Below are 26,865 nucleotides of genomic sequence, written 5' to 3' on the forward strand. Positions count from 1 at the left end.
TTTCTACATGGCGAGGGGTCCCCGGTGATGCTATTTCATTGATGGAAGAGCTAGTTTAGTCTCTAAAACAGACATGGCTACAGCTTGATGCTAACATGATTGTTAGCTGTCAGAATTCACTCAAAATTCTAAGATTAAAGTCAGAATTCTGACATTTTTCTTATATTATACTGAAATTTAATTTTTAAATCAGTTAACTTTTTAAATTTGTTCAGTGGCCCTAATCTGATTCCGTAATTAAAACCTTTAGATATTTGTTTTCTTTTACAAATAATCTGAAAAGTTTGGTCTGACATGAATTCAGTCCCACTGAATCACAGTTTTGGGTTCTACCAGTCAGCATATTTAGAGACACACACAAAAAAAAATTTATTTTGCTTTAAAAGTCTTCTACCAAGATAGGTTAAAGCTCTATCAGATTTGATAGAGATTCGAAGCAGCAATTATCAAGTATTGCTGCAGATTCCCCATTGAATTAAGTGCTGAACTTTAACAGGGACATTCTTAAAAATATGCTGCCAAGGGCCACATGAGTGGCCCACTATCCAATTCTCAAGATAACAACCAGCAGTGAGCTTCATCTTAAATTTCCTCTTATTCCCTTGATATCTTTTTAAGTGAACTGGCATTTGTATAGATTTGAATGGGACAATATCTAATGCAGGATTTAACATCTATAGATACAGGAAGTTTAGGTGAACTCTGACTCTCCTTGGTCAAAGGTCAGCACTGTTAGCCTTTGGCTTAGTGACCAATGAAGTAGCTCTCGGTTTTTTAATGAGATCCTGATCTAACCTATGTCATTCTTTGATGGCAAGTTGATCTTAGGCTAGACATTTTTTAGTGTTTGGTATCTACAAATAAAGAACAGCTGTCATCATAAGATCAAAAAAACAAATAAAAGAAATAAAAACACTTCAATAGTCGACAGTTTGAAGAATCATTTAACAGATTTTCTTCCAGGATTGACCCATATTTAGCTCCAGTCATCTCTGGCCAACTTCCCTGTCCCCCGGTGAAGAAAGAGAACAGTGTATTTGAGATTATATGCACTGCTGGTTCTCACATTTTCTACAGACGGCTGATCATTTGTCCCATCTAAGTAAAGCCCCATCTTCTGCCTGTTTAATAAACCTGCAACATGGAATTTGACATCCTTTAAACAGGACTTTAATAGCTTTCCCTTGTCAAATTTTTCTCCACAGCCTGTCTACTCGCTGTCCTGTCCAGAGACACAGTCCATGAATCTCCTCTAAGAAACTATTTAAGCTCTGACAGTTTGTACTTGGATTAAAACGCAGGAATTATTTTATCACTTATTAGATTACTCATTAAGCCACAACCTCCACTGTATTATATTTAAAGGTATCAAATTAACACCTTTATAATAGGTTTTTTTTTCAATCTATATTTAATTGCTGCTGATTCCAGTGGTAGAAAGAAACAAAGTACATTTACTTGATTACTGTACTTAAGTACTTTTTAGAGTATCTTTACTTTACTTGAGTCTTTTTTTGCAGGGGGAACTTATAACGTTCACTCCACTACATCTCAAAGTCAAATATTGTACTTTCGACTCCACTGCATTTTGAGAAAGCTGTTACTTGTTACTTTCGGCTCAGCTTAGCTTTGTAATCCACTGTTGCTGTTTTTCTTCATTGAAATGCAATTTCAACATGGAAGATGGCAGCCATTAGGACTGATTTTGGACACCACTGTTTTAGAGATTATTAGCATGACATTCCACAAATGTGAGAAACTCAGGACAGATATTATTTGTAGTTTATAAATGCTTTAAGGGGGGTTAGTGTCAAGTTAAGCAGAGGTTTTGGCGGACCCAAATGCAGAGACAGAAGCTGAGGTGGTTTCTTGCTATTTTAATATTTCAAAAAAGGTGGCAACTGAGGCAAAAATCCAAAAATAACAAAATACAGAAAACTAAAAACTAGAAGACGTCAGGGAAATATGCAAACGAACCAGTACTGAGGAAATGCACAGGCAAAGTATTTATGGGAGACAGAAGAGAGACTGGGCTAATGAGCTGACAAGGAACAGCGTGGATGGGAGCATCTAGAAGGGAGTTAGGGGAAGAAGACACAAGGAGGCAACAGAGGGTAAACAAGAAATACAGAAGAACTCAAAACATGTTACCAAAAACAAAGAATAACACAAAATGGAAATGAAACCAATGAAAATTTAAAAAGAAAACTCACAGCCATGACAGTTAGTTGCCATGTGGCAGAGTTGTTTAGTAGGACCAGTTCTCAAAGCAGAGTTGCGGTTTCTTTGTGGTAATAGAATCAACCTTAAACCTTTATTCCATAGTGAAAATGTGAGGATAATTAAGACACTCTTGTTTTTTTTTTAGATTGTTTTAAATAAGAAATTATCAAATTATCTGTCCTTATCTTTGTGGCATTTTTATGCTGAAGTTCTTTCCAAGTGTTGTAGGATCTATATCAGGTGATTCTATGCATCTATACATCATGTGGCTTCTGAAAGTTATAAGGTTCTTTAAAACTACACTACAAATTATACAGAAAAGTAATTTTAGATATTTTACATATTATATACATATTTAAATACTCAGGTACTTTTAAATACATGTACTTTTGAATACTTAAGTATTTTCAAAAGTGAGTACTTCAATACTTTAACTTGAGCAGATGTTTGACCGAGTAACTTTCACTTGTAGTTGAGTAAGATTTGACTATGAGTATCAATACTTTTACTGAAGTAATACTGTTGAGTACTTCGTCCACCTCTGCTGATTTCCTACTATGGTGAAAAAATCCAATAAGATACCTTAAAGTTTGTGATTAAAATGTGAAAAAGGTCAGTAAATACAAAAGTGGGAGTTGATCTGCAAAACTTAAGGCAAACCGGAAAATAAAAAACCCCAGAGAGAATTCCCACATTGAGCCAATCTGCTCTTGGAAGTGACCGCTTTACAATGAAGTATTCAGCACTGCAGCTCAGGTTAAACAGCTCATAGGTTTAGCCACAGCTGAAAATCATAAGACTTTAAGCAAAGGGGAGGAAACATGAAGACAGGAACCCCCCAAAAAAAATTAACTGGCATAACTTACTATATGAGGAAATTAGTTCCATTATATAACCTCTAGACCGCCCTGTTTTTGTGTCTTTCCTCACATCATTATGGCTCAGAAGAAGAAAAAAAAAAAGGTGGAGGAAACCAGACTCTTTGCTACAGCGGTTTGGAAGGAAAGACTTTAAGACGGGAATAAACACCATAGAGCTGAGTCTGTTACAAAGAGTCTCTTCTGTTCTTTGTGAGCGCTTTCACAAGGCCTGGTCGGTTCTTTCTGCTTTTACACAAGGCTTTCCTTTCACAGCGGGATGGGAAAGCCAGGTTCAGGTAACATTTTTAGGGACCGCAAACTCCGGGAGAGGGTCAGTGTTGAGTGGTGTAATAGAAAAGACCCTCTGAGATGGACAAGGCACTGAAACATACATTGTAATACAGAGATGGTAGGTAGATACATTTCTACAAGAAGCAGAGCGATATTGGACATCATTTCATCGTTTGCTAACTGGAAATTTAAAAACATGAATGTTCATGATACCAAATGGGCAGCACAATGAGTGCCTGCCCTCATTAAGCCTACTGCTAGAGAAGATAAACAGCATTCTTGCTGCTGAGATGTCATTTAGGGGTTTACCCTGAGGCATAAAACTTATGCAAGAACTAAACCTGTTTTTGGTATGGTCAATTTACTGCTTTTACGTAAGAAGTCATGTTATATTTGTCAGTCAGTGAGTCAGACATTAACTTTTACAAAGCTATTGCTTTGTTTGTCGATCACACTTTTAAACCAGGAGCAAGGCCCACATACTAAAGTATCTTACGGTACACTCACACATAAATTATAAGATACGATTAATTTTATTGTCCCATGTAAGGACATTTGTCTTAGGCCCAGTAGTACAGTTATGGCTACATATATTAAATGGACAATCATAATACACAACATAATCAATAAAAATATATAGCACGATAAAACATGCTGACACATGTCGTCATACGGCGAGTACGTCAAGATCTTGGCGTATGCCAGCCTATGCCATATGAGGGGCATAGGTTACAGGTAAGTTATTTGATCGTTGACATATGTTGAGTGTAAGTTACTCATAAATTGTGGTTTCTAGATATCCAAAACCTATAGTAATTTGTGCATAACTTATATGTAACTTATCAAGAATGTATCTCCAACGCATATCAATGTATTTAACGTGTTCCAGACGACCGCTGAATGTGTTTCTAACTTACAGCCACTGTATAATGGTGTATTGGCAGCATTTTGGTATAAAAGGCGGATCACAGGGGAAACCATCAGTACTCCTCCAGACTGCATCCGCATAATACGTGAAGCTGAGCATGATTATTTTCTTTCCTTTTTTCAGTGTAGTCCTGTTTCTCTGACTGTGACTGGCTGGATGTGCTCTCTTCATCCTCTGACATGGGAGCTGCCTCGGAGCTCTTCTGCCTGGCTGTATTTTTCCTGAATGGGGCCGCCTCTTACAGTTGCTTTTCGTATCTCTGCTTCTGTCTCCTTGAACCCCAGGCGGCCTCAGCAGATGGCCGCTCACACTGAGCCTGGTTCTGCTGGAGGTGCCTTCCTGTTAAAAGGGAGTTTTTCCTCTCCACTGTCGCTACAAGCATGCTTTGTGTGAGGGATTGCATCCAAGTCAATGAGTCGATGCAGTCAACTGGCTTTCCTAGGATGGAAAATTTTGAATCAATTGGACTGTATGATCTGGTGAACTGTAAAATGCCTTGAGATGACGTGTTGTGAATATGCGCTATAGAAATAAACTGAACTGAAGTGAATTGATGGATCCACCCTGCGGACAACAAACTTCCTAGCATACATTATGCTGAATTTGCTTTATTTTTCTTTTTATCTATTCTTTTTTGGGGGGCGGGCCGTAAACAGCAGGTAGGTTAATACCATGATAAAAAAAATCTTTTTATGCAGACCGGGCAACCCCCGGGCGCTTTAACTGATGCTTCGTAATGCCCATGAAATGATGCTTGTGCATCGTTTCACAGGCATTATGCTGCCGTGTGTTATGCATAAGTTAGGCTGTCGTTGGACATAAGTTCTGGACTCATTATGAATACTCTATGTATACGCCCAAAATAAAAAAATAAAAAAGAAAGAAAGTTCAGTGCATGCCAGCTTTTTAGAAGATTGTAGGATGTCGGGAAAACGCTGGCAAAATTGATGTGACAGGACCCTGACATATTTTAACCATTAAAGGGGGAACACCCTAATAACTTGTGGATTTTATTTCTTCTACTGTGATTTTAACTGGAACCAAGGCTGTGAGTCAGACCAGACCAAGACTGTTTTTTTTTTTTTTTTTTAGACTGCCAGTAATCAACAGAAAACCATGTGGGAAAAGGCCTTATGACCCCTGGAGAGCACAAGGCTGGGTCTGTGATACACAGGCCTGTTTTCTTCCAATGGGCCTAAGAACCTTGCTAGGATCCCTGACATCATAAACACACTGAAATAGTTATTAATAAATAAAAATAGTTGGAAATAGTTCAGCAGTATAGGGATCAGAAACAAATTCACTAAACAAACCATTGAGCTTCCTTAAAAGCATCATGTCCTACAAAAGACGTGGGCTGAAAAAAGAGAACATAGAGCATAATTAACTGGTGCTAAAGGGCAAAGATCACTCTGTTTGCCCATGCTAATGGTTCGATGCACATGGGGTGACGTCAATCCCTCTTCTTTCGTTTCCTTTGGAACTTCTGCAAACAGGCAACACTGTCTTGCCTTTCCACAGCCAAGGAAAAGGTGAATTTTTTTCATCTTAAATTTCAAACTCGTAAACACAGCTGTGCACCTTCGCTGCACACCGAGTTGTGCAACGACTTTCAAGATGGAAGAAAAATGTTTTAGCTGTGTCTGACTTTCATATATCTTGCAGTAAAATCCTCTTCATCCTTCATTGCCTCGCTATGACAAACTGCTTTGAAAATGTCAAAATCACCCCTATTTTAAAAATATATATATCTTAAGGAAAAGTGACCTGGAGGCGTGGTTCCAAGCCACTGCCGTTGTAGGTACCAGATTGACTAGGGCTGCCAGATTGACTCGGGGGCCTGCGCCTTTTGATGACGTCATAATATGGCAACTCCGCCCGTCACTATATGGCAACGCCACTCGTAACGATATGGCAACTCCACTCAAACAAACTACATTGCGCCCGCGGTCTGTATTTGTCACAAATCTATTGTCGTTACAAATGCAGACCGCGGGCTCAATGTAGTTTGTTTGAGTGGCGTTGCCATAATGTGACGTCATCGGGAGGCGCAAGGCCCATGGCGAATTCGGTGACGTCATCGGAAGTCGCAGGGACCATGGAGAATTTCTTCGTGAAATTGTCCGTTTACAAACCGCAATCCCGCTTTCGAATAAAACCTACCGCTATAATTACTTTAGTAAGCTGTCCAGACCAATCAAAATTTTTTGCGCAATTGTGCAAACGTTAAAACAATTATGTATTGAGACGTCATCAAAAGGAGCAGGCCCCCCGAGTCAATCTGGTACCTACACCGTCATGTCATCCCCATTAGAGAGGAAGACTAGGAGCTGTCCAGGAGGTGACAATATTTATAGCATTTCCTAGCATGGAATTTTTTTTTTTTTTTCAGAAAAAGAAAACTTGAATAAAACTGAATGTTACATTTTTTAAATTTCTTAAGGTGAGATTAGATTGCTACAGTTAAAGATAAATTCATTCCAGGACTTTTCACGCATCTCCATTGAGCCGATCTGAGTGAAAGGTGCTGAGTTCAGAACACATCATACAAGCCTTGTATGAGTTTCTCCAGAGTTGAATCTTTTCACAAAAAAAAACACAGATTAAGCTGTAATGATGTCAATGACATGTTTATCTGAGGTTTAGTCTAACTTTTAAACATGTATCATTTTGGGCCTCGCTGTTTCAGATAAGAACTCAGCATCTGTTTCTTATCGGTTCTATTAGACCTCTGCCAAGCCGAAAATACAAAACCATGAAAGAGGAAACATTTGATTTTATTTAATGTAATACAGAGAAGAAGTATCTTTGTGCTTTGCAGCTAAACCTTTCTTTCAAGGCGAAGGTGGACTAATGTGTCTGACTGCAGTCTAAAGGTCAGCTGAACCGGAGACCAAAAATCAATCTCTCTTTTGAACTCTCTCCTCTTTTCCTTCTCTCCACTCTCCTCCTACTTCCTTCAGCCCAATTGTAATTCATGAGGCGACGGCGACCAGAGGAAACGTGAAGGGAGTGAATGAGGATAAGTATTTAATCCATCAAACCCCTTCCATAGAAGGCTGCTCTAAAGGAAACTAGTCCCAAAGAGAGCAGTTCTGTAAAAACTGTTTTATGATGTGGTAGAGGGTGACAGGCTTTTTAAAGTCAAAATAACTTTGGAATGATAAGAACAGGCTGTGTTTAAATGTTAAATCAGATTTTGACTTGATTGTTCCCGTGGTTCTAAAACTGTGGTTCAGGCTCCCTCCGTGGTACAGTTTCAGCTCTAATTATCTATCCATCTATTTCCTGTACCCACTTTTCCTTAAGCCGGGCATACACTGTTAAAATTTTTCAGTCGTTGCACGCAGCTGCAGCTCACACTGTACGACGAAACGGCAGGCTTTAATCGTACAGTGTGAGATCACAGCTCTCGATGCATATGCGGCCTGACGCTCTGATCCGATCTACCTGCTCACACTGCAAGTCTAAAAACCACATCGGACTCAGCCTCAGAGAGAGATGGCGCTACTGGGACTCATCTATCCGGAAGCCAAACCAGTAAAAGAGGAATATGAAGCTCATTGGACTAAAACGCGCCGCCTAGGCAATTTTGTACTGAAAGCCTTAAAAAGAAAAGGTGTTTGGACAAAGACATGACTGAGCAAACGTGGCTACTATGGTCTGTCAATTTTACAGAAAGAAGTGCATTTCACCTACACCCCCGCCATGCTTCTGTGTTTAAATCTGGAAAGAAGAAGAAAAAGAAGAAACCTTGTTTACCCACTGAGTGATTTGCCCACGATGGTCAACTGAAAATCAAACATGTTTGATTTTCTCCTGACCTTACGATTCCTGATCGGGAGGTGGTCGTAAGAGGCTGATCGTCCCTCGTTAACCCCTGTACACTACACAACATGCAACGCCGATAAGGCTGAAGGTCAGGCCGATCAGAAAATTCTGGCACGAATGGAAAGTCGGCCCAAAAAGGGCAAAAAAATCGCACAGTGTAAGCGCGGCTTTAAACGCTCAGGAGATGGGCGGAGCTCTCGATGGGGGGGTGGTACACTCTGGACTGATGGCCACTGCTTTAATTACGTCTGATATTATAATAATAAATAATTTATGATATGGAACTAATAACCACAGACAATTTTTAAAAATGACTTTTTGATGGAGTTTGATGTTTCATCAAAAACCACAGAATGAAAACCAGAAAGAATATTCAGAAAAATGTTGCCCTATTCCATTTACCTGAAACAGCAGGAATTAGATACAACGAAAACTAACTTCAAACCTTTCTCCACTTCAAGTGGGAAAATGTGTAGGATTTGCATATAGTTGTGCTTAGAGATCAGAGGAACTAATAAAAGCTGAAAACACTGCAGCTGTGTCTGCATTCTGTACTTTAAATCCCGTTGGAGCGCATTCATTCAGAGAGTGGGTGAAATGTTTGAGACATAAATTATCTCAAGTGCAAATAGTAACGTTTTTACTGCAGTTCAGTTTTATATACAGACTGGAGAAGAAAACTAAAACTTCTCAACTTTATTTTTAAACAACAGTTTTTCAACTGTTCTCGTAGTAAAGATTTCCACTTCCTGTTCACCTACATTCTTGTTGAAAAAAACACTGGAAATGTTCCAAAATGAAACACTAAAGAAGCACTGCTTGCTATAAACAGGTGTGGGTTATACAGGTGCTGGTCATAAAATTAGAATATCATGAAAAAGTAGATTGATTTCAGTAATTCCATTTAAAAAGTGAAACTTGTATATTATATTCATACATTACATACAAACTCATATATTTCAGATGTTTATTTTGTTTAATTTTGATGATTACAAATGACAACAAATGAAAATCTCAAATTCATCATATCAGAAAATTAGAATATTGTGAAAAGGTTCAAAATTGATGGCCCCTGGTGCCACACTCTAATCAGCTAATTAACTCAAACCACCTGCAAAAGCCTTTAAATGGTCTTTCAGTCTAGTTCTATAGGCTACACAATCATGGGGAAGACTGCTGACTTGACAGTTGTCCAAAAGACGACCATCGACACCTTGCACAAGGAGGGCAAGACACAAAAGGTCATCGCTAAAGAGGCTGGCTGTTCACAGAGCTCAGTGTCCAAGCACATTAATAGAGAGGCGAAGGGAAGGAAAAGATGTGGTCGAAAAAAGTGTACAAGCAAGAGAGATAACCGCACCCTGGAGAGGATTGTGAAACAAAACCCCTTCAAAAATGTGGGGGAGATTCACAAAGAGTGGACTGCAGCTGGAGTGAGTGCTTCAAGAACCACCACACACAGACGTATGAAAGACATGGGTTTCTGCTGTCGCATTCCTTGTGTCAAGCCACTCTTGAACCACAGACAGCGTCAGAAGCGTCTTGCCTGGGCTAAAGAGAAACAGGACTGGACTGCTGGTGAGTGGTCCAAAGTCATGTTCTCTGATGAAAGTAAATTTTGCATTTCCTTTGGAAATCAAGGTCCCAGAGTCTGGAGGAAAAGAAGAGAGGCACTTCATCCACGTTGCTTGAAGTCCAGTGTAAAGTTTCCACAGTCAGTGATGGTTTGGGGTGCCATGTCATCTGCTGGTGTTGGTCCATTGTGTTTTCTGAGGTCCAGGGTCAACGCAGCCACATACCAGGAAGTTTTAGAGCACTTCATGCTTCCTGCAGCTGACCAACTTTTTGGAGATGCAGATTTCATTTTCCAACAGGACTTGGCACCTGCACACAGTGCCAAAGCTACCAGTACCTGGTTGAAGGACCATGGTATCCCTGTTCTTAATTGGCCAGCAAACTCTCCTGACCTTAACCCCATAGAAAATCTATGGGGTATTGTGAAGAAGAAGATGCAATACACCAGACCCAACAATTCAGAAGAGCTAAAAGCCACTATTAGAGCAACCTGGGCTATCATAACACCTGAGCAGTGCCACAGACTGATCGACTCCATGCCACGCCGCATTGCTGCAGTAATACAGGCCAAAGGAGGCCCAACTAAATACTGAGTGCTGTACATGCTCATACTTTTCATGTTCATACTTTTCAGTTGGCCAACATTTCTATAAATCCTTTGTTTTTATTGGTCTTCAGTAATATTCTAATTTTCTGATATGATGAATTTGAGATTTTCATTTGTTGTCATTTGTAATCATCAAAATTAAACAAAATAAACATCTGAAATATATGAGTTTGTATGTAATGTATGAATATAATATACAAGTTTCACTTTTTAAATGGAATTACTGAAATCAATCTACTTTTTCATGATATTCTAATTTTATGACCAGCACCTGTATTATGGATCATAGTAGATTATAAACTATGTTATTATAGACTATTTTCTAAATGTAATATTGATGATAAAGCCAGTTTTGTGCATCCCCAATTACTGTATTTGAATACAAAATGATTATACTTGTATTGTAATAATAAAGAACCCCAAAAAATGAAACAAACAATGTTGAAGATTTGAAATTGCAATGACAACAAAAAATTCATGACTGACCTGCAACTTACCAAAAATGTATAGGTCAGAATACAAAATCCTTTTATTGTCCCACAATGGGGAAATTCTGGTGTTTACAGCAGCAAAAAGATTACAGAAAAAAATGGTCACAAAAATGTGGACCCTAGAAAAATGTATAAGAACAACATAATAGTGAAAGATTAAACAATAAAATACTGTAATGTAAAGTGTTTTAAAGATATAAATACTGTGCATCTGGAGAATAAAATAACCAATATACAGCTATAGACATTTTTACAGTAATGGATATTTGAAAATGGCAGCAATATCAGAGATGTGCAAAATGACAGCAGCATGTTATTTAGCTAAGAAACTGTGCAAAATCAGCATGAATGTGACAACGTATTGAGGTTGTTGGGTACAGTGGTGGTTATAGAGTCTTACGGCTGCTGGGAAGAAGGATCTGTAAGAACGCTCCCTTGTGCATTCACATCTATATATTGTAGGTAATATTAATATGCAACATTTTAAATCTTGCATCCGTAGAACTGTCATAATTAAAACATTATTACTACTTCCATAATGTTTGTTTCTTTTTCCATGCACTAAAATGTAATTTTCAGGTATGGTGGCATCACTTATGAGGTAAAAATGATTGTTGGAACATACTGCAGAGTTTAAATATATTTTATCTATTCTCTATTTCACTTATCCTCGCAGGAATTAATGGGAGCAAGACAGGATATGCCTTAACCAGGTCCCCCGTCCATCACAGAGCAGCATAGAGAAACACAGGACTGGTAACAATCACTCAGGACCTTCTTGGTGCCAGGCAGCAGTGCCATTAACTGTTTCACCACACAGCCCTAAATATATTCTCATATTAGAAGAAATAAAAGGGCAAAAGCATAGGTTCTCTAGATAGCTTTAGCTTCTCTAAAAAGTAGCTTGTAAAACTTTTGACTTGCTAAAAGGTTAAAATTAAAGAACCTCGTTTAGGGGATTAATCAAAGCTTGCTCAAATTTTGACATGACATTTTTTTATTCCATTTAAATCCCTTGTCTCTTACTAAGCACACCCTCCTAATTCCTACATGTAATAAATCACATAGTCACTTTTGTGAGAGCTTCATTTGGTATCTGTCTTCTGTTATTTCAAACCATTGTACTGGCACATAAGCAAATCAAGTGGGTGTTTAGCTTTGGGCTCCCAGCAGCGGAAAAATCCAGTAAGTGACAGAGTGGAGGTGGGGAAAATCAAATATGGGCCTAATTCAGAAATTTTGTTTAGGTCATTGATGCATGAACATGCATCAATCAATTTATCTTTATATATCTATGAAAAAAGATTTGATCATTGAAGGTGTTTGGTGGCGTTATGACACACCCGATAGAGTTAGTTATGGGTTTTTAAAGATCAGTGATGTCACGGTTTGGTGGAGGTTTTGAGGAGCCAAATACAGAGGCAGGGAGGCAGAGGTGAGTTATTGTAGGTTTAATGGAGTATTTACAAGCAACTGAGGAATCCAAAACTCCAACATAAAAATGTAAAACAAACCATCAGGGGGAAACATGCACGACGAGCCGGGGAAAGACAAGGAACCAGCACTGAGAAGCTGCACAGGGAGAGTTTATATGGGAGGCTCAGCAAAGACGGGACTAATGAGCTGATTGGGAGCAGGTGTGAAGAGAGGATTCTAAAAGGGAGCTAGGGAAAAGGAGGACAACACAAGATGGCAACAAAGAAAAACCCAAGAACTCAAATATATCCAGAAAACACAACAAAATAGGAATTAAACCAATAAAACATGGATCAAACTAAAACATGCTCATGAAGATTCTCAGTCATTCCGTAAAAGTTTAAAAAACAATCAACTAGACTTGGTTTCCAAGGTTTGAAGACGTTTCCCTTCCCATCCAGGAAGCTTTCTCAATTCAAATGTCTGGATCCGCAGTGAGTTTGAGGCTTTATATAGACAAGGCCTTGTATTGCTTGGAAACATGCAAACGGAAACTGACGAGCGGGTCGTTTGGTTCCATTGTTAGCCTGTAATAACCTGTCTATGAGCGAAATGTCTTCAAACCTTGGAAACCAAGTCCAGTGGATTGTTTTTTAAACTTTTATGGAGTCAAAGTAAAACTGAATACTCAAAAGAAAACAGAACCAAAACCGTGACAGGTGACCTGGCTACACTGGTTATATAACTTCTCTGTCTAAATGTTTTTCTTTGGGACTTGGATATATTTTATTCTTGGCTTCCTGTTAATTAGATGAGTCAGAAATGGATCAGCATTGTGAAGAAAACAACTAAATTCTAATGATGGGAACATACCTGGCGGACTGCTTTGACATGTAGATCTACCTGTTTCTGGGCAGGTCTTTGATAAACAGGCCAAAATACAACACACAAGAAAACGACAACGCCAACAGAAGCTGCTGCTGGAGGAAAAACTGTGAAATGCTAAATTAGCATTTTTCCAAAAAAATGGCAATGGAAGGAGAATGTGTGTGTTTATGTGCAGACGCATCAAACCTGGCAACCGCTTCCTTTGCTGTGAGAAATACAATTCAAGTCCCTGTTTGCATACAGGGCCAGGCACATTGGTATGTTTTCAACACTTCACAGATGCTGCTTGTCCTGCTGTATTTATACGTCATTGACTATTCAACACCCCCCACGAGCCATTCTGTCAACTCAGCTAAAAGGGCTTGGCATGTTCCAAGGTGTGTCAGCACACCTCGTCAAAAGAACCAAAGCCATGTTCTGCTATGTTCACGGCGCCACAGACATGAGATTAGACGTGCAGAGGGAGATGGATAAGCGTTACATCCCAGTAAACAGTTCGAAAGACGCTGCTCTTGTACTGTAAACTAAACCGGGCTCAGCTGAACCCTCAAAAGCCTGTGTGATTGTTTAGTATACTGCAGCCAACAGCCGTTTGTTCACAAGCGGCGCGTGTTTTCTTGTGTGTTTGTGCTAAACCTGTATGTCAAGACAGGCTGGTACACGTCAGCCTATGAGCTTTTCATGTTCCTGCCTGGAGAAGAAAAACTTTGGGGATGAGAAGCATTAAAGCAAAGCACTGGTATGAAGAATACAGAGACACAGTCAACAAAGAACGATGAAAGTGTTTAAAAAAGGACTTAATCAGATTTCCGCATAGACAAAGGAGACATGAAAGTAGATTGGTTCTAGGAAAAAAAAACTGCTTTCGGTTGTTAACCTGTCTGAAGTTTATCCCTCATTTTCTACAGTTATAACTTACATTTAAGGTATAAGTACCATTTAATATGGAAGTGATAAGAAACTACCATGTGATCAAGTTATTTTTTAATAATTGCAACATGACAGACAAAAAAGGGGTAGTGATTCTGTCTACTGCAACATTTTTTCCTGTAAAATTCCAGTTTGCTAAGGAAGTTAGGCCATATTCAAGTGCTTACTCTGCATATCGTCACCGTGAGACAAAAAAAAAGAGCATCTCCATTTTGAAGCAAATTGGGGATTTTAAGGGAAAAACAACTCTATTGGTCTGCATCTACATCTGTGTGGTTTCATTGATGAATGTTCTCTACTGAGAAATATCAAAAAGGAGATGTGACTTTAACTAAACTGCAGTTTACTTTTAGCACTTTAAAAAAAATAAAATAAAAATTTAGTCCAAAACGTGTATGATTAATATGACATGTATGTATTTTTTTTTTCAAGAATCAGAAATTGATATTTTCATTAAAGCCACATCTTGCTCAGAATGCATGTTTAGGAGAAATTAAAAGAAACATAGAAAAAGATAAGAGGTAAAGGATCGGTCTGTGCTGTTCATTGGTCCATCACAAAAACAATTAAAGCAAAATAAATTCTGCAGAGAAAATTAAACCACCTGTTGCATTTAGTGGTTTTCTGGAAAAAAAAAAAAATACAGAAAAAAAAACTTTGAACCAATAAATATGTTCTTGTCTTTTAATTAATGCAGTTGATTACCTAAAAACCAAATAATAAAAACAGGGGGGTTGTATTATAAACCAACCCTATGTATAAGACATCAGATCCTTTATTAGAAGCTCTTATCTATTGTAATTATAATTTAATTATAACTACAACTAATGACAAATTATAACAAAGATTATAATATCAAATCAAACCAGTTAAATAAATCAAAGATAAATATATAAAACAGAATTGTGGGCTTAATTCAAGTCTGTTTAAAAGCTGCTTAAAAGTTTATTTTCAAACCTCACTTTTTACATCGGTTGCTTCACTGGAGCCACGTGCAAATTTATTAGTTTCTTTTTTTAAACTAAGAAATCAGATGTCAACTGGATGATGGACCAAACGTTTTTCAAAAGATTGTTTTGAGCTTTAAAATTAAACAAAATATTACTTTTGATTGTAATATTTAATTGGATTTTTTTATCAACCTTGTCCAAGCTTTTGTGCTTGTAGACCATGTTAGGTTGTTTAGGAATTACCTCGTTTACACATTTCTCCTCTTAAAGAAGTGTTTCAGTTTCTGCTCTCCCAGCCCAGACATGCTTACATAAAGAAAAACACAGACTGTTACCTTGAAAGCAACCCTGTGAGCCTCCTGCGACCTTCACATTCCCATCTCCATGCCTGCTTCATTGCATATTTTGTTTTAAAAAAAAAAAACCCTCCATCCACCCTATTCTACTCAGCACACTCAACATTGGTGCATAGTGGTGAGTTTGAGCTTCAATGGTATTAATTTTCCAACCTTTTCATTGATCATCTATTATAGGTTCACACGATAGCAGCACCTGATCAGCATTATTTCTAACATCAAAATCAGACGTTTGTTTCATTTTTCTCTGACTGACTGTGTTTTAATGTAATATTCAAGAGCTTAAGGGAAAATTATCTGTTTCCAAAAAAAAAAAAAAAAAAGGAATTGGAAACAAAACGGATGAAAGGAAGGTTGTTGGAGTAAGGATGGAAAGTAGGAAGCATGTTTCAGATGCATCACATAAATACTTATGAAAAGGAAAAATGCTACAGAGCATGAAGTCCATAATCATTAACATGTGTAGGGAAAGTTTGGCTCAACTGTCTAATTTAATGAAACTTTAAAAGCTTGGATTGGATTTTTCTTTATAGATTTTTTTTGTATATACGTTTTTCCAAAAGCATGTGGCTTGAGGCTGATGACTTCCAACAGAACTGGCTTTATCCTGAAACCAACATTCATTATGTGTCATTCAGCTGTAACCGCTGATGACAATTTTCAGAACTTTAACCGCAGCGCATGGAAACTTGTGGCGAGCAGCGTGGGCTACACACCCAAATGAGGGAGGGGAGGGGGGGTCACCAAGGAGATCAGATCTGGTGTTTACCAGTCATATGGGGATAAGGCTGGGCATCTATAAAACTGCTATAAAACACATTCCTCTATAAGTTCCTCATTTCTCTTTGTGGCGACAGTGGCGTCAGATGCAGGAGTTTGCCCTGCAACCAGAGAGGTGCCGGTTCAAGGTCTGATTTTCAGTGTTGTTGTGTCCTTGGCCAAGGCCTTTCACCCGCATTGCCTACTGATGGTGGTCAGAGAGACTGGTGTATGGCAGCCTCAGTGAGCCACAGGGCAGCTGTAGCTACAAGGTAGTTTGCCACCATCAGTGTGTGAGTGGCGTGTGAATGGGTGAATGTAGTGCAAAGCGCGTCAATTCTTCTGCCTTGAAAAAGCAAGTTAAGGGAATTTACCATTTTGTTCCTTCACTAAGTTTTTTACCAACTGAAGTTTTTTATATTCTAGAACAGAGATTTTCAACAGGGGTCCGCAAACCCCTAGGGGGTCCACGGAGGTACTGCATAGAGGTCGCCATTGTTTTTGTTGATTAGACTTTTTTTATATTTCCCCCCTGCAACTTTCTCCACCAATTAAAATGTCTTTAAATCCACATTAACATGAATTCAGCACACTGTAGTAAACAGATAAATGGAGGCAGAAGATGTCTTTCAGTCATCAATCCACACATTCATTGACACACAGCATCTCTTTCAAGCTGGGAACCGATTCATTCACAACACCTGTCCCATCAATGAGGAATCCGAATCAGAAATACTTTAAAAATCCAAGAATTACAACTCCATCTTTAATAGAGTGAATAGGACCAGTCTGATAGAACACAATTTCATACAATACATATAATTAGGGGGTCCCCGCTCCATCTCGCCAACAGTTTTGGCCTGGTCATTGGCCTGGAAAACATTGAAGACTAAAGTTCTAGTTATATAAAGTTGTATAAGTTATAGATCTAAAACTTTTCACAAGTTTGCATCAGTTTTACCACTAGCAGAAAGTGATATGTAAATGTGAAATGAAGGGAAGTGGAGACCCCATCCTTTCATTGTCTCATCGTGCATCCTTGCAGGGATGAAAGGCGCTGGTGTCTCCAGCCTCCTGTGGGAGGGTCAGGTAACACCCTGGAAAGGTTTTAAGTCCATCACAGGGCAACATGCGGATGCAAAGCAGGGACGACCATGCACACGCACACTCATTTCTAGTCTGAAAGTAAACCTAAAAGTTTTGTTTCTGGACTGTGGAGGTAACATAAAGTATCTGGAGAACACCAACATATGTAGAGGGACGACATGGAAACTCCAATGCTCTAAAGATGTCCAGCTAGGATTTTAAAAACCTGCCTTTTCAGTGAAATGCAAACAAAATGTTAGGAGCGCTTTGCATTTTTTATCTGCTGAAAGTCATTGGGTTGTAGAAAGAGCATGATACTGCCACCACCATGCTTCACCATGAGGTTGGTGACCATAGGTTGGTTCACACTGCATGTTGGCCACTCCATTATTTACAAATATTGTTTTTTGCTGTTATTTTTATGTGAGCAACTTTCCTCCAGATGTTTGCTGTTTCTCCAACATAGCTTAGTGAGAAACTGAGCAGCTTGAGGTGGAAGCATTCTGCCACTCCTTTAGCCTTAGGCTTCTTGGCTACTTCTCTGACTGATGCATGTCAGTTGAGCCATGTTTTGGTAAATTTCCAATTATTTTGCACCCCCTCTGTTTTGAGATTAAAGACTGAGCCATAAGACGTTCAATTAAGTCCAATAATCAAGTTAAGTCCACTTTAACTTGATTATTTGTCTTGGTCTTTATGATGCAGTTTAAACACTGATGATCTCTAATGATCTTAAAAATCTGTATTATACATTAAATTACATAAAAACTGATGAATTTGTGAGATATTTCAAAATATCTCATTGGTCCTTTGAAGTACTCCGAAACGATGCACTACTCTAGCAGAAAAGATTCAAACAGGTTTCACTGGAATCTGAGGTGAAGGACTGCATAGCAGTGACTACAACCAAAGCTCAGGGTGGAGCAGCACCAAATTATTGTGTTTGTTTAATATCAGAAGTCTTTCTCCAAGTCCAATAATGAAAACCAAATGTCTTTGGGAAAGGCCAGCGCATGTCGAAACCACAGAGGAAGAAGAGCAGCTGCTGCGCTTTTTCTTCCAGAAATCTGTGAATCTGATGATGTAATTTCAGCAGCTTTCTTCAAACAACAAGGAAGTAAATGTGTGCACATGTACGTTTAATGTGTTATATCTGCCATGAAACTGAGACATGTGCCATCTTGTTTTACTGCTGTGTTTCAGACAAAGCCTGGAGTGAGTCATGAGAACTGAGGTCCTGCAAGCTTTACCTCATGAACATTTCAGGAGGATCCCACATCCTTCTGTCAGCCTGTTGTGACTGATCTGCAGGCACATGCTCACTGTAAACAAAAGCAGCTTGCTGCTGCACCGAATCCCGTGCCTGGTCGTCTGGATGGAAATATTCAATCAATATAATCCACTTAACAGAGATAAAAGCAGATTACTTCAAGGTTAAACAACCTGTAGCCTCCTGAATGAATTGCAGATGACGTCCTAAATTACCCACTTTATTAAAACATGATCCAGTAGTAGCTCTGTCTGCGCGCAGGGATCAGCTTTAATAAAAGGATGGGATCCATTACTGTTTATTTCACGACATATCCTGAAATCCCCCTGCGAACGGGAAGCAGGTGGACTTATCTCCCTCCAAGTGGCCACTTCACAGTCTCCATACGTGCGCAAGCACGGATGCGCATTAATGGGCAGGAAAGGGAGGTTTTGCGAAAACACAAAGACAATGCGACCAACGTCTTATGCCGGTAAAGTCGTTAGGAGTTACAACCAAGGATGTCTAACAGGAATTCTTAAACGATCCACCCGGTGCCAAAGTTTCCCCGCTTCCCATTGACGCACGAGAGCGCATTGAGATGAAGGTTAGGGGTCCCTGCGGGGTCCTTCTCACTACGAGGTAGACAATTAGGATTATTTACTTCTAACCCGAGTTATTTATGGCATCCCATCACAGGATTGCTGCTTTTTTCTTTTTTCTTTTTTTTGCCAACTACCAATTAAGTTTCACATGCGCGACTCAAAAACAGACAGAAATCTTTAATAGTCTTAAATAAAAAAGCTAAGATCATCAAACACAAGAATGTTTTCCACGTCACTCACCTGAAGCTGCGAGTCCGAACAGGACAGCGAAAACATAGAGTCCTTTTACGCACATTTGGACGGCGGGTCAGCTGGGCGCGCGCTGATGGGGGGGCAAGGAGTCAGTAAAGCCACTCCACTCAAAATTCTTTCACAGACTGACTCACAGAGACAGTGAAACTCTTTGTAGAGGGATAAAAAAAAATCTAACAACAAAAAAACCCGTCGCGATAGGTCCTCTCCTTCGGCTTTCCTGTCCAAAAAGCGCATCCCAGCTCGCCTTCTGGCGTCAAACGCTTCCCTTCATGCGCCTTCCCACCATCATTCCGGGCGGAGTGAAAAGAAAAAGGAAGAAAGGGGAACTGAAGCAATCTTTGCTGCGCTCTCACATCTGCTCAGAGCTCACGAGTTAAACCCCAAACCAGTCATCAGACCAGTTCTGCGGCTGAAGGCGAAGATATTCCACAGATTGAACCATGACCTGGACAAATCTAATCCGTTTCAAACTTTCTCTCTCTCTCAAACCTTTAGGCTTTTTACTTATGGAAGAGGACTAGGGCCACTGAAAAAAACGAAAAGAAAAGTTAACTGATTTTTAAATTTTATTTCAGTTTAGAATGGGAAAAAGTCAGAATTCTGACTTTAATCTTCTGACTTTTTTCTCAGAATTCTGACTTTAATCTCAGAATTCTGAGAAAAAAGTCAGAATTGTGAGATTAAAGTCAGAATTCTGACTTTAATCTCAGAATTCTGACTTTTTTCTCAGAATTCTGACTGATAACAAACATGTTAGCATCAAGCCATGTCTGTTTTAGAGACTAGCTCTCTTGTTTCAATGAGCTCCTCCAATGAGGGGACCCCTCGGGCACGTAAAAAGTTGCCTAATTCCGTCATTTTCCACCAATGTGTAACAGAACTTCTCAAACAACTCATATCTTTGTCAGTGAAGCCGAGTGCTCCCACATCTCTTACTTCATGGTTCCCATACATTAAAGATGAGATTAAAGTCAGAATTCTGAGAAAAAGTCAGAATTCTGAGATTAAAGTCAGAATTCTGAGATTAAAGTCAGAATTTTGAGATTAAAGTCAGAATTCTAAGAAAAAAGTAAGAATTCTGAGATTAAAGTCTGAATTATGAGATTAAAGTCAGAATTCTGACTTTTTTCCCATACTAAACTGAAATAAAATTTAAAAATCACTTTTTTTTTTTTTCAGTGGCCCTAATCCTCTTCCGTATTTTTACTACATGCTAAGGAAGTCTGTGGAATTTTAAATGTATTCTCAAATAAATTGAATCTAAATTAAAGTAGTAAAAGTTTAACCAGGCCTTTTTTATATCTCTGGTTTTCTGCTTTCCATGTCTAATTCTTCTATGAAATATGACATCGCCAAGCAATGGCATAAATATTGGTGAGCAGAGACTGCAGTGGCTTGGGGGCCCCCGACCCCTTAGGGGCCCCATCACTGACACCTGGTAGACCTCCTTCACAATTATGGCTGAGTACATCTGAATGGAGACTTAATGGGGCGAATAATTCCTTTCAAACCTCACCAACTTTTAAACTGACTGACCGGACCTTATATATACCCCAACACATGTCAGATTTTAACATGATGGTGAGCCGTTTAAACCCGACATCAATAGCAAACAGACAGTGGTACTTTTATTTGCTATGTTAATAACTGTTTATAGTTGACTTGACGGTTGGTAAAAAATACACTCATATAATATGTTTTAAACCAAATCAAAGATCCTAAAAGAACAATGAATTTGAGTATTTTATTTTTACACTACGACTTGGAATTATGGGTAATCCAGAGTGTTGTACTTTCTATGGGGCCCAGCCAGATAGTGTTGGTTACGGGCTTATTGCTGTGTCGTTACGCCATTGTCGCCAAGTCAGCCACTTGATTTTATAAAAAGAACAGTTTCTATCATTGTCTTTTTATTTTCTATAGATTTTTATAGAAATCTGCCATTTTGAACGACTTTTTTATAACCTGTGCTAAGATAGGGCTGCAGCTTATGATTATTTTGCAAGTCAGTTAATCTGTTTTTTTGTTTGTTTTTTTTGATTATCGATTAATAATCGGATAGAAAATGGTTCCTTAAAGAAGAGTTTTTACAAATTTAAACCAAGACAAACTAAGACTTTTCCACAAGAGGAATTCTGGATATAGAATAGTGACAGACGTAAAAGTTTTTTTCTCTCTAAAATCTATACTCCAGTTCATGCCTAAATGAAAGTTAATTTATAAGTAAGAAAAATTTGGGTGTTTTTTTTTTTGTTTGTTTTTTTTTTTCAAAGACCACATGAATTTAATTAATTTCAGCTGTTACATGCAGGGAGGGATTATTCGTTGGTGATTAAAACATTTTCAGCATAAAACTTCATATTTGATTTGTTTAAATCGAGGACTTTAAACTATATTTACTGAATGATTTTACAGCTATTCAATTTATATTTCAAGAAATATGCTAATTTTGATGATGATGATGATGATAATAAAGTTTTAATCATGTTCAGCAGTGGGAACAGGAGTTAATAAAATAAACAAGAATCTGATTCTAAAACAACCCCATTGTAAAAAGGATAGGTAGAGTTAAGCCACATGAGGGCAGAGCTGCACTGCAGTGTCCACACGCCTTCAAATGTATGTGCAGGCTGACTTACATATGGAACTTTGGGAAAATGAATAATGGCTGTAACAAAAAAAAAAATTAATAGTTAAAAGTAACCTCTTAATTACAAAATTCTACAGAATCATATGCCTAAAACAGTAGATTTAAACACTGATCTGTTCGGTCATGTTGCAATCTTTTGTGGGACAAATGTCTGCTGTTTGTGCAGTGGTGGTGCAAGAGTAGAGCACACATTCCTAATATGGCAGACACAGCCACCCTGGGTCCTTTACTGTATGTCTGTATGAAACTGTATGAAAACGGGTACCTAAACTTTTTTTAAAAGTGGAAAAGATAGATTAATCACACCAGGATTGAACTGTACGGTTTGACATAGCGTAGCCAGTTAGGCTGTTATGCAAGAAATATTTTTAAAATGACAAACGGTACACAATATGTGACATGTTATCATAAAACAAACATAGCATTCTGAAAAAATAGAAGTGCCTTAGTTGGTGGAGCTTTGCTGCCGGACAGCCCACTAAGTCTAACTCTAAGTCTAAAGACTCTAATGCTACATTTCATAGGGGGGGAAAAAAGTTACATGTATTTCAGTTTATACAAACAAGAAATTAATGATTTTTTACATATTTTTGTAAAAAATTATCATCAGAAAAGTGAAAAATCACCAAATTTGTATTATTGTCTGATACATTGGAATTTGAACTGTTTATATTGGATTTGTTTGTAATTTGATTATGAAATGTCCTTTATTTGCCTTGTTTTGGTTAATTTTCCTACCACGAAGTAGTGGTATATAGTCATTTTCTTTAGAAGTAGGATTAAAAAAAGCAGTGCAGCTCCAATTAAGTCAGTGTAACATAATACCAGTGGGGTGTGGCAGAAATAAAATATGGAGGATGCATAAAGAAGAATAAACGCAGGGCAGCGGAGACAAAGGAGCAGCTGAAAGCAGAAACAGTCAATGTTAGGAAAGTAAATGTCTAAACACAAAAGCTTGTGTAATAATTAACAAGATGGGTGTGAAGGCAGAAAGTAAATCGGATGGAAACAGACCAGAGAACTGTGACAATAGCTAATAAAGATAAAACTGAAAAATATGTTATCAAAATCCAGTGAGATTAACAAAATGGCCAAAATCTTGACCAAAATGTTGAACAGAAGAAAAACTGAATAAACAGAAACAGTAACTGTAAGAGTAACTCTTTTAAATGTGAATATTTTTTCAGCATTGCAAAATAAAAAAAATGCAGCGATAGATTGACAAAATCCTTTGCTTTTTTTCTGCTGGAGGGAGGAGCTGTTATATCAATTAGCTGTTAGCTGTTCTCACAAAGACAGGGACTCCATTCTACTAGCCTGGGTGCCATTCCGAACTTAGTCCGGCCCACAAAGTTTGAGGTCGGGAAGTTCGGTCTGGCTCTGCTCCATAGTAGCGCGAGTATTATCGCCCACTGTCAGGCGATCCAATCAAATTGTCAGGACATGGAATTGTTGGACAGATGACCAACAGTAACGTAATCAACAACGTGACCAATGCGCGCTTGGGTGACAACAAAAATGGCTGCCGCTGGAGAGTTTAGGTGAGTAGATTCTGCTATTAGGTCTGTTCTAGAAGATATCGACAGCAAATTAATTTTAAAAGAGGAACAGAGAAACGCGATCAAGTCTCATCTTCTTATTATAGGCGTGCAACTGCACGCTTTGATTTTTGTGGACAACAACTATGCCTCGCTTTAACATACGTCACGCACTCCGTTGCTCTTATTGGTTGTAGGTCTATCCATTTGAGTGCAGAGGCATTTTTTTTTCCTGGTTCGTTCGAAACACGCCCCATAATCACAGCTCTATGGAGCAGTATCAGACTCATATTCTGACTAGAATTGAGTCGGACTACGTCAGGCTACCATTCTACATCAATCAGAGCTGAATTAATTCACACCAAACCAGATACATTTTTTTTTTAACACATTTGCTAACCGGAGGTTAATATTCCCATGTGTTAATGCTTTTTTTCTCTCTCTGATGTTTCAATGTATTAATAAAAAAAAAAATATAAAACAAATCTATGAAAATAGAAGTTTAGATACTATTTTTATTGTTTTTATGTTCCTGTATCTGTATTTTTGTATTTTCATCTTTTTTATTTATCTTTTGTATTTTCTGTAAAGGGACCTAGAGTTTTAAGAAAGGCGCTGTTAAATAAAATGTATTATTATTATTATTATTATTATTATTATTATAGTAGAAGAAGAAGCTGGGCAGATGATGAGAGCGGGGAGCCACACATATTGTTCCACAGTATGTCAGCACCACATAGAACATCACCACTCGAGCCAACCAGTGACCCTGGATGAATGGGTAGGTTTGGAAATCGCTAAAAGCATGAAAATCAGCTTTCAGGTCTGGAGATAAAGAGGCACTGAGGACAGCATGTGGAAACTTGAAACGTGCCATCAGATCAGCGAAGCAGAACCACATAACCAGCGATACCAGAAGGATATGGCAAGGCAGGTGATTAGTGACTACAACACTCCCTCCCCCAGGTAGATGCAGCAAATGCTGACTGTCTAAATTAACTACACAAATTCTTTGGAAGGGTTGAGGCACTAAACAGCGCTCCAGCAGTGAAAGCCGTTCCACATCAGGGAGAGGAGGCAACCTGGACGTAGCTGAAGTGAGGAAAACTCTGAGGGGAGTCAACCCAAAAAAAGGCCCCAGGCCCCATTGACATACCTGGGCGGGTGTACAAGGAGTGTGCAGATCAGCTGGCTGGTGTGATCACAGACATTTTTAACACCTGACTGGACCGATCCGTAGTACCAGCATCGTCTGTCACCATCATTCTGGTCCCAAAGAAGCCTCAGGTCGCCTCACTAAATGATTGCCGGCCTGTCGTACTGACCTCTATCATGATGAAGGGCTTCGAAAGGCTGGTTAAAGAACACATCGTCTCCAGTCTCCCCCAACATTCGACCCCATGCCATCTCCTCTGCTCTTCACCTTGAGCTTAGCACACCTGGAGGAGAAGAACACCCATGTGCAGATGCTGTTCCTGGGCTTCAGCTTTCAGCACCATCACCCCACAGCATCTGATGGGCAAACTGGAAACTGAAAACTGAAAGTTTCATTGACTTATTTTTGTGTATTAGCTTGTTAGGTTACAACATGCCTTACATCATTCTATAATTTACTCTTCTGCTCTGCCAAAAGAAAAATCTGCCATTTTTAAACTAAATCTGCATATCATTTCCTTTAATTTAAATCTCTCTAGCAATGTCGACACCACAAAGAAATGTGATTAAAGGTTTACTGAAGGAAGGGGTTGATGGGAGGGATGTATGGGAAGAGTTATTTGTTCATTTTGGGAGACTTGATTTAAGACTTTGAGGAAGGAAACTCAGCATGGGGGGGGGGGCAGTCTTCAGAAATCAAACCAATTTAAGTAATCCCAGGTGGAACCTGCAACAAACAAATGTAAGGGAGCATGGGGTCAAGAAAAACACGACAGAATGAAGGTTGGTCACTGGGTCATTAGAGATATGATTGAGCTTAATATACTAACTTAGTTTCACTGGCAAGAAAAGGCCACACAAGCTACATTTACATGCATACAGATTTCCCCAAACCCCGAATTTTCCTCCATTTACAGTCATTGCGTGTGTGTTTTTCTTAAATATCAATAAAAGAGGAATAAGATGGCTGTGTGTTCTTTAGACAGGATAACATAATTATATTGCACTTTTTTTTCTGCATTTTTGTTGTTTTTCTATCTAGTCACAGTCATCGATTTGTTTAGGACTGGCCATGCTGTTTTTTTTCCACTTTACCCACAAAGAGGAGGATAGATCTGACTCTTTTAGTAAAAAAAAAAAAAATGTAATTAAAATAAACTATGTATTGATGAATAAGTCGAGAAACCAGCCACCAGATTAAGAAAAGATGTTCTTTAAAACAACTTCTCAATCCTGTATCAATTCTAAAAAATACAAAAAAGGAAATAAAGTATGAATTTATGACAGATGTTTCTACATTGTTTAGACTTAGAGTATAAAACCTGGAAAGATGAGAAGAAAAACAGCCCAAAACGTTTGACATGACAAAAAAAATGACACAAGGATGGAAGAAAGCAGAAAAAGACCAACTTAAAGTATGATGAAAGAGATGAAGAAAACAAAGTGGAAGAGAAGGGAAAAAAAGGAAAGAGCTGTATGAGCCACTTTGCAATGTGTATTTCATGTCTACCAAGGTGGCTATGTAATACAATGCAAGCTTTAAAGAGGAACCTCACCTTTACCAAATGGCTTTGGTGTGCACATAGTTTTAGACCGCACCTTAACACTTGTAAGCCTCCTGTTTGTTTGCCTGTTTTGTTTGTCTATGCTTATTGGTTTGTGCTTAAGAAGGTACGATGTCTTCTGTTAAGTTGCCAGTAAAATAAATAAATGAAATAATCTCACAATCGCCTTTCAGTTACTTTAAGAAGCGCAGTAAACAGGAGAGAAGGTGCGTCACGGAAACACTACACCAGAAATCAACCAGGGACTTTAAGTCTTAGCCTCTATGAGAGGAAATTAAATTTGGAAGTAATGACAAAAGGAAGGATGGATGGAGGGGAATGAATTGGGCGGGGCGATATTGGCTGGAAATCTTATGATATTTTGAAGAACTATCGATATAAAGATAAAATTAATGATAAAACACTCATTAATTCTTTGAGGTTTTTCTTAGTTTACCGTATAGCTGTGAATGAAACAGTAATCACAGCCGAAACAAACAAACAAAACTTTTAAAATAGAAAATAAATTTAAAATAGGCTTGTTCATGACTCCAATTATATAAAGAAATATGACTTATACCACAAAACATCCCATGGTAACTGCATTTAATCATATTCTTTGAATTTTCCAATTCCCCGATGGAAAAAAATATTGAAAATACATTAAAGGATAAACTA

The 26,865-nt window shown here is 38.4% G+C and overlaps 1 protein-coding gene across 1 annotated transcript in view; it reads right to left on the minus strand.

Moving 5' to 3' along the window:
* LOC119775409 (myelin protein zero-like protein 2) overlaps window positions 1–19,464 on the minus strand; it is a 35,229-nt gene extending 15,765 nt beyond the window's left edge. The window contains exon 1 of the mRNA XM_038273382.1: window positions 19,286–19,464. Within this exon, the coding sequence (XP_038129310.1) occupies window positions 19,286–19,340 (55 nt within the window). The 5' untranslated portion in view covers window positions 19,341–19,464. The remainder of the gene's footprint in view (window positions 1–19,285) is intronic.
* Between the last annotated feature and the right edge of the window lie 7,401 nt (window positions 19,465–26,865).

The sequence above is a fragment of the Cyprinodon tularosa genome, unplaced genomic scaffold (genome assembly GCF_016077235.1).
Source record: "Cyprinodon tularosa strain WSP-4 unplaced genomic scaffold, ASM1607723v1 ctg87, whole genome shotgun sequence".
NCBI lineage: Eukaryota > Metazoa > Chordata > Actinopteri > Cyprinodontiformes > Cyprinodontidae > Cyprinodon > Cyprinodon tularosa.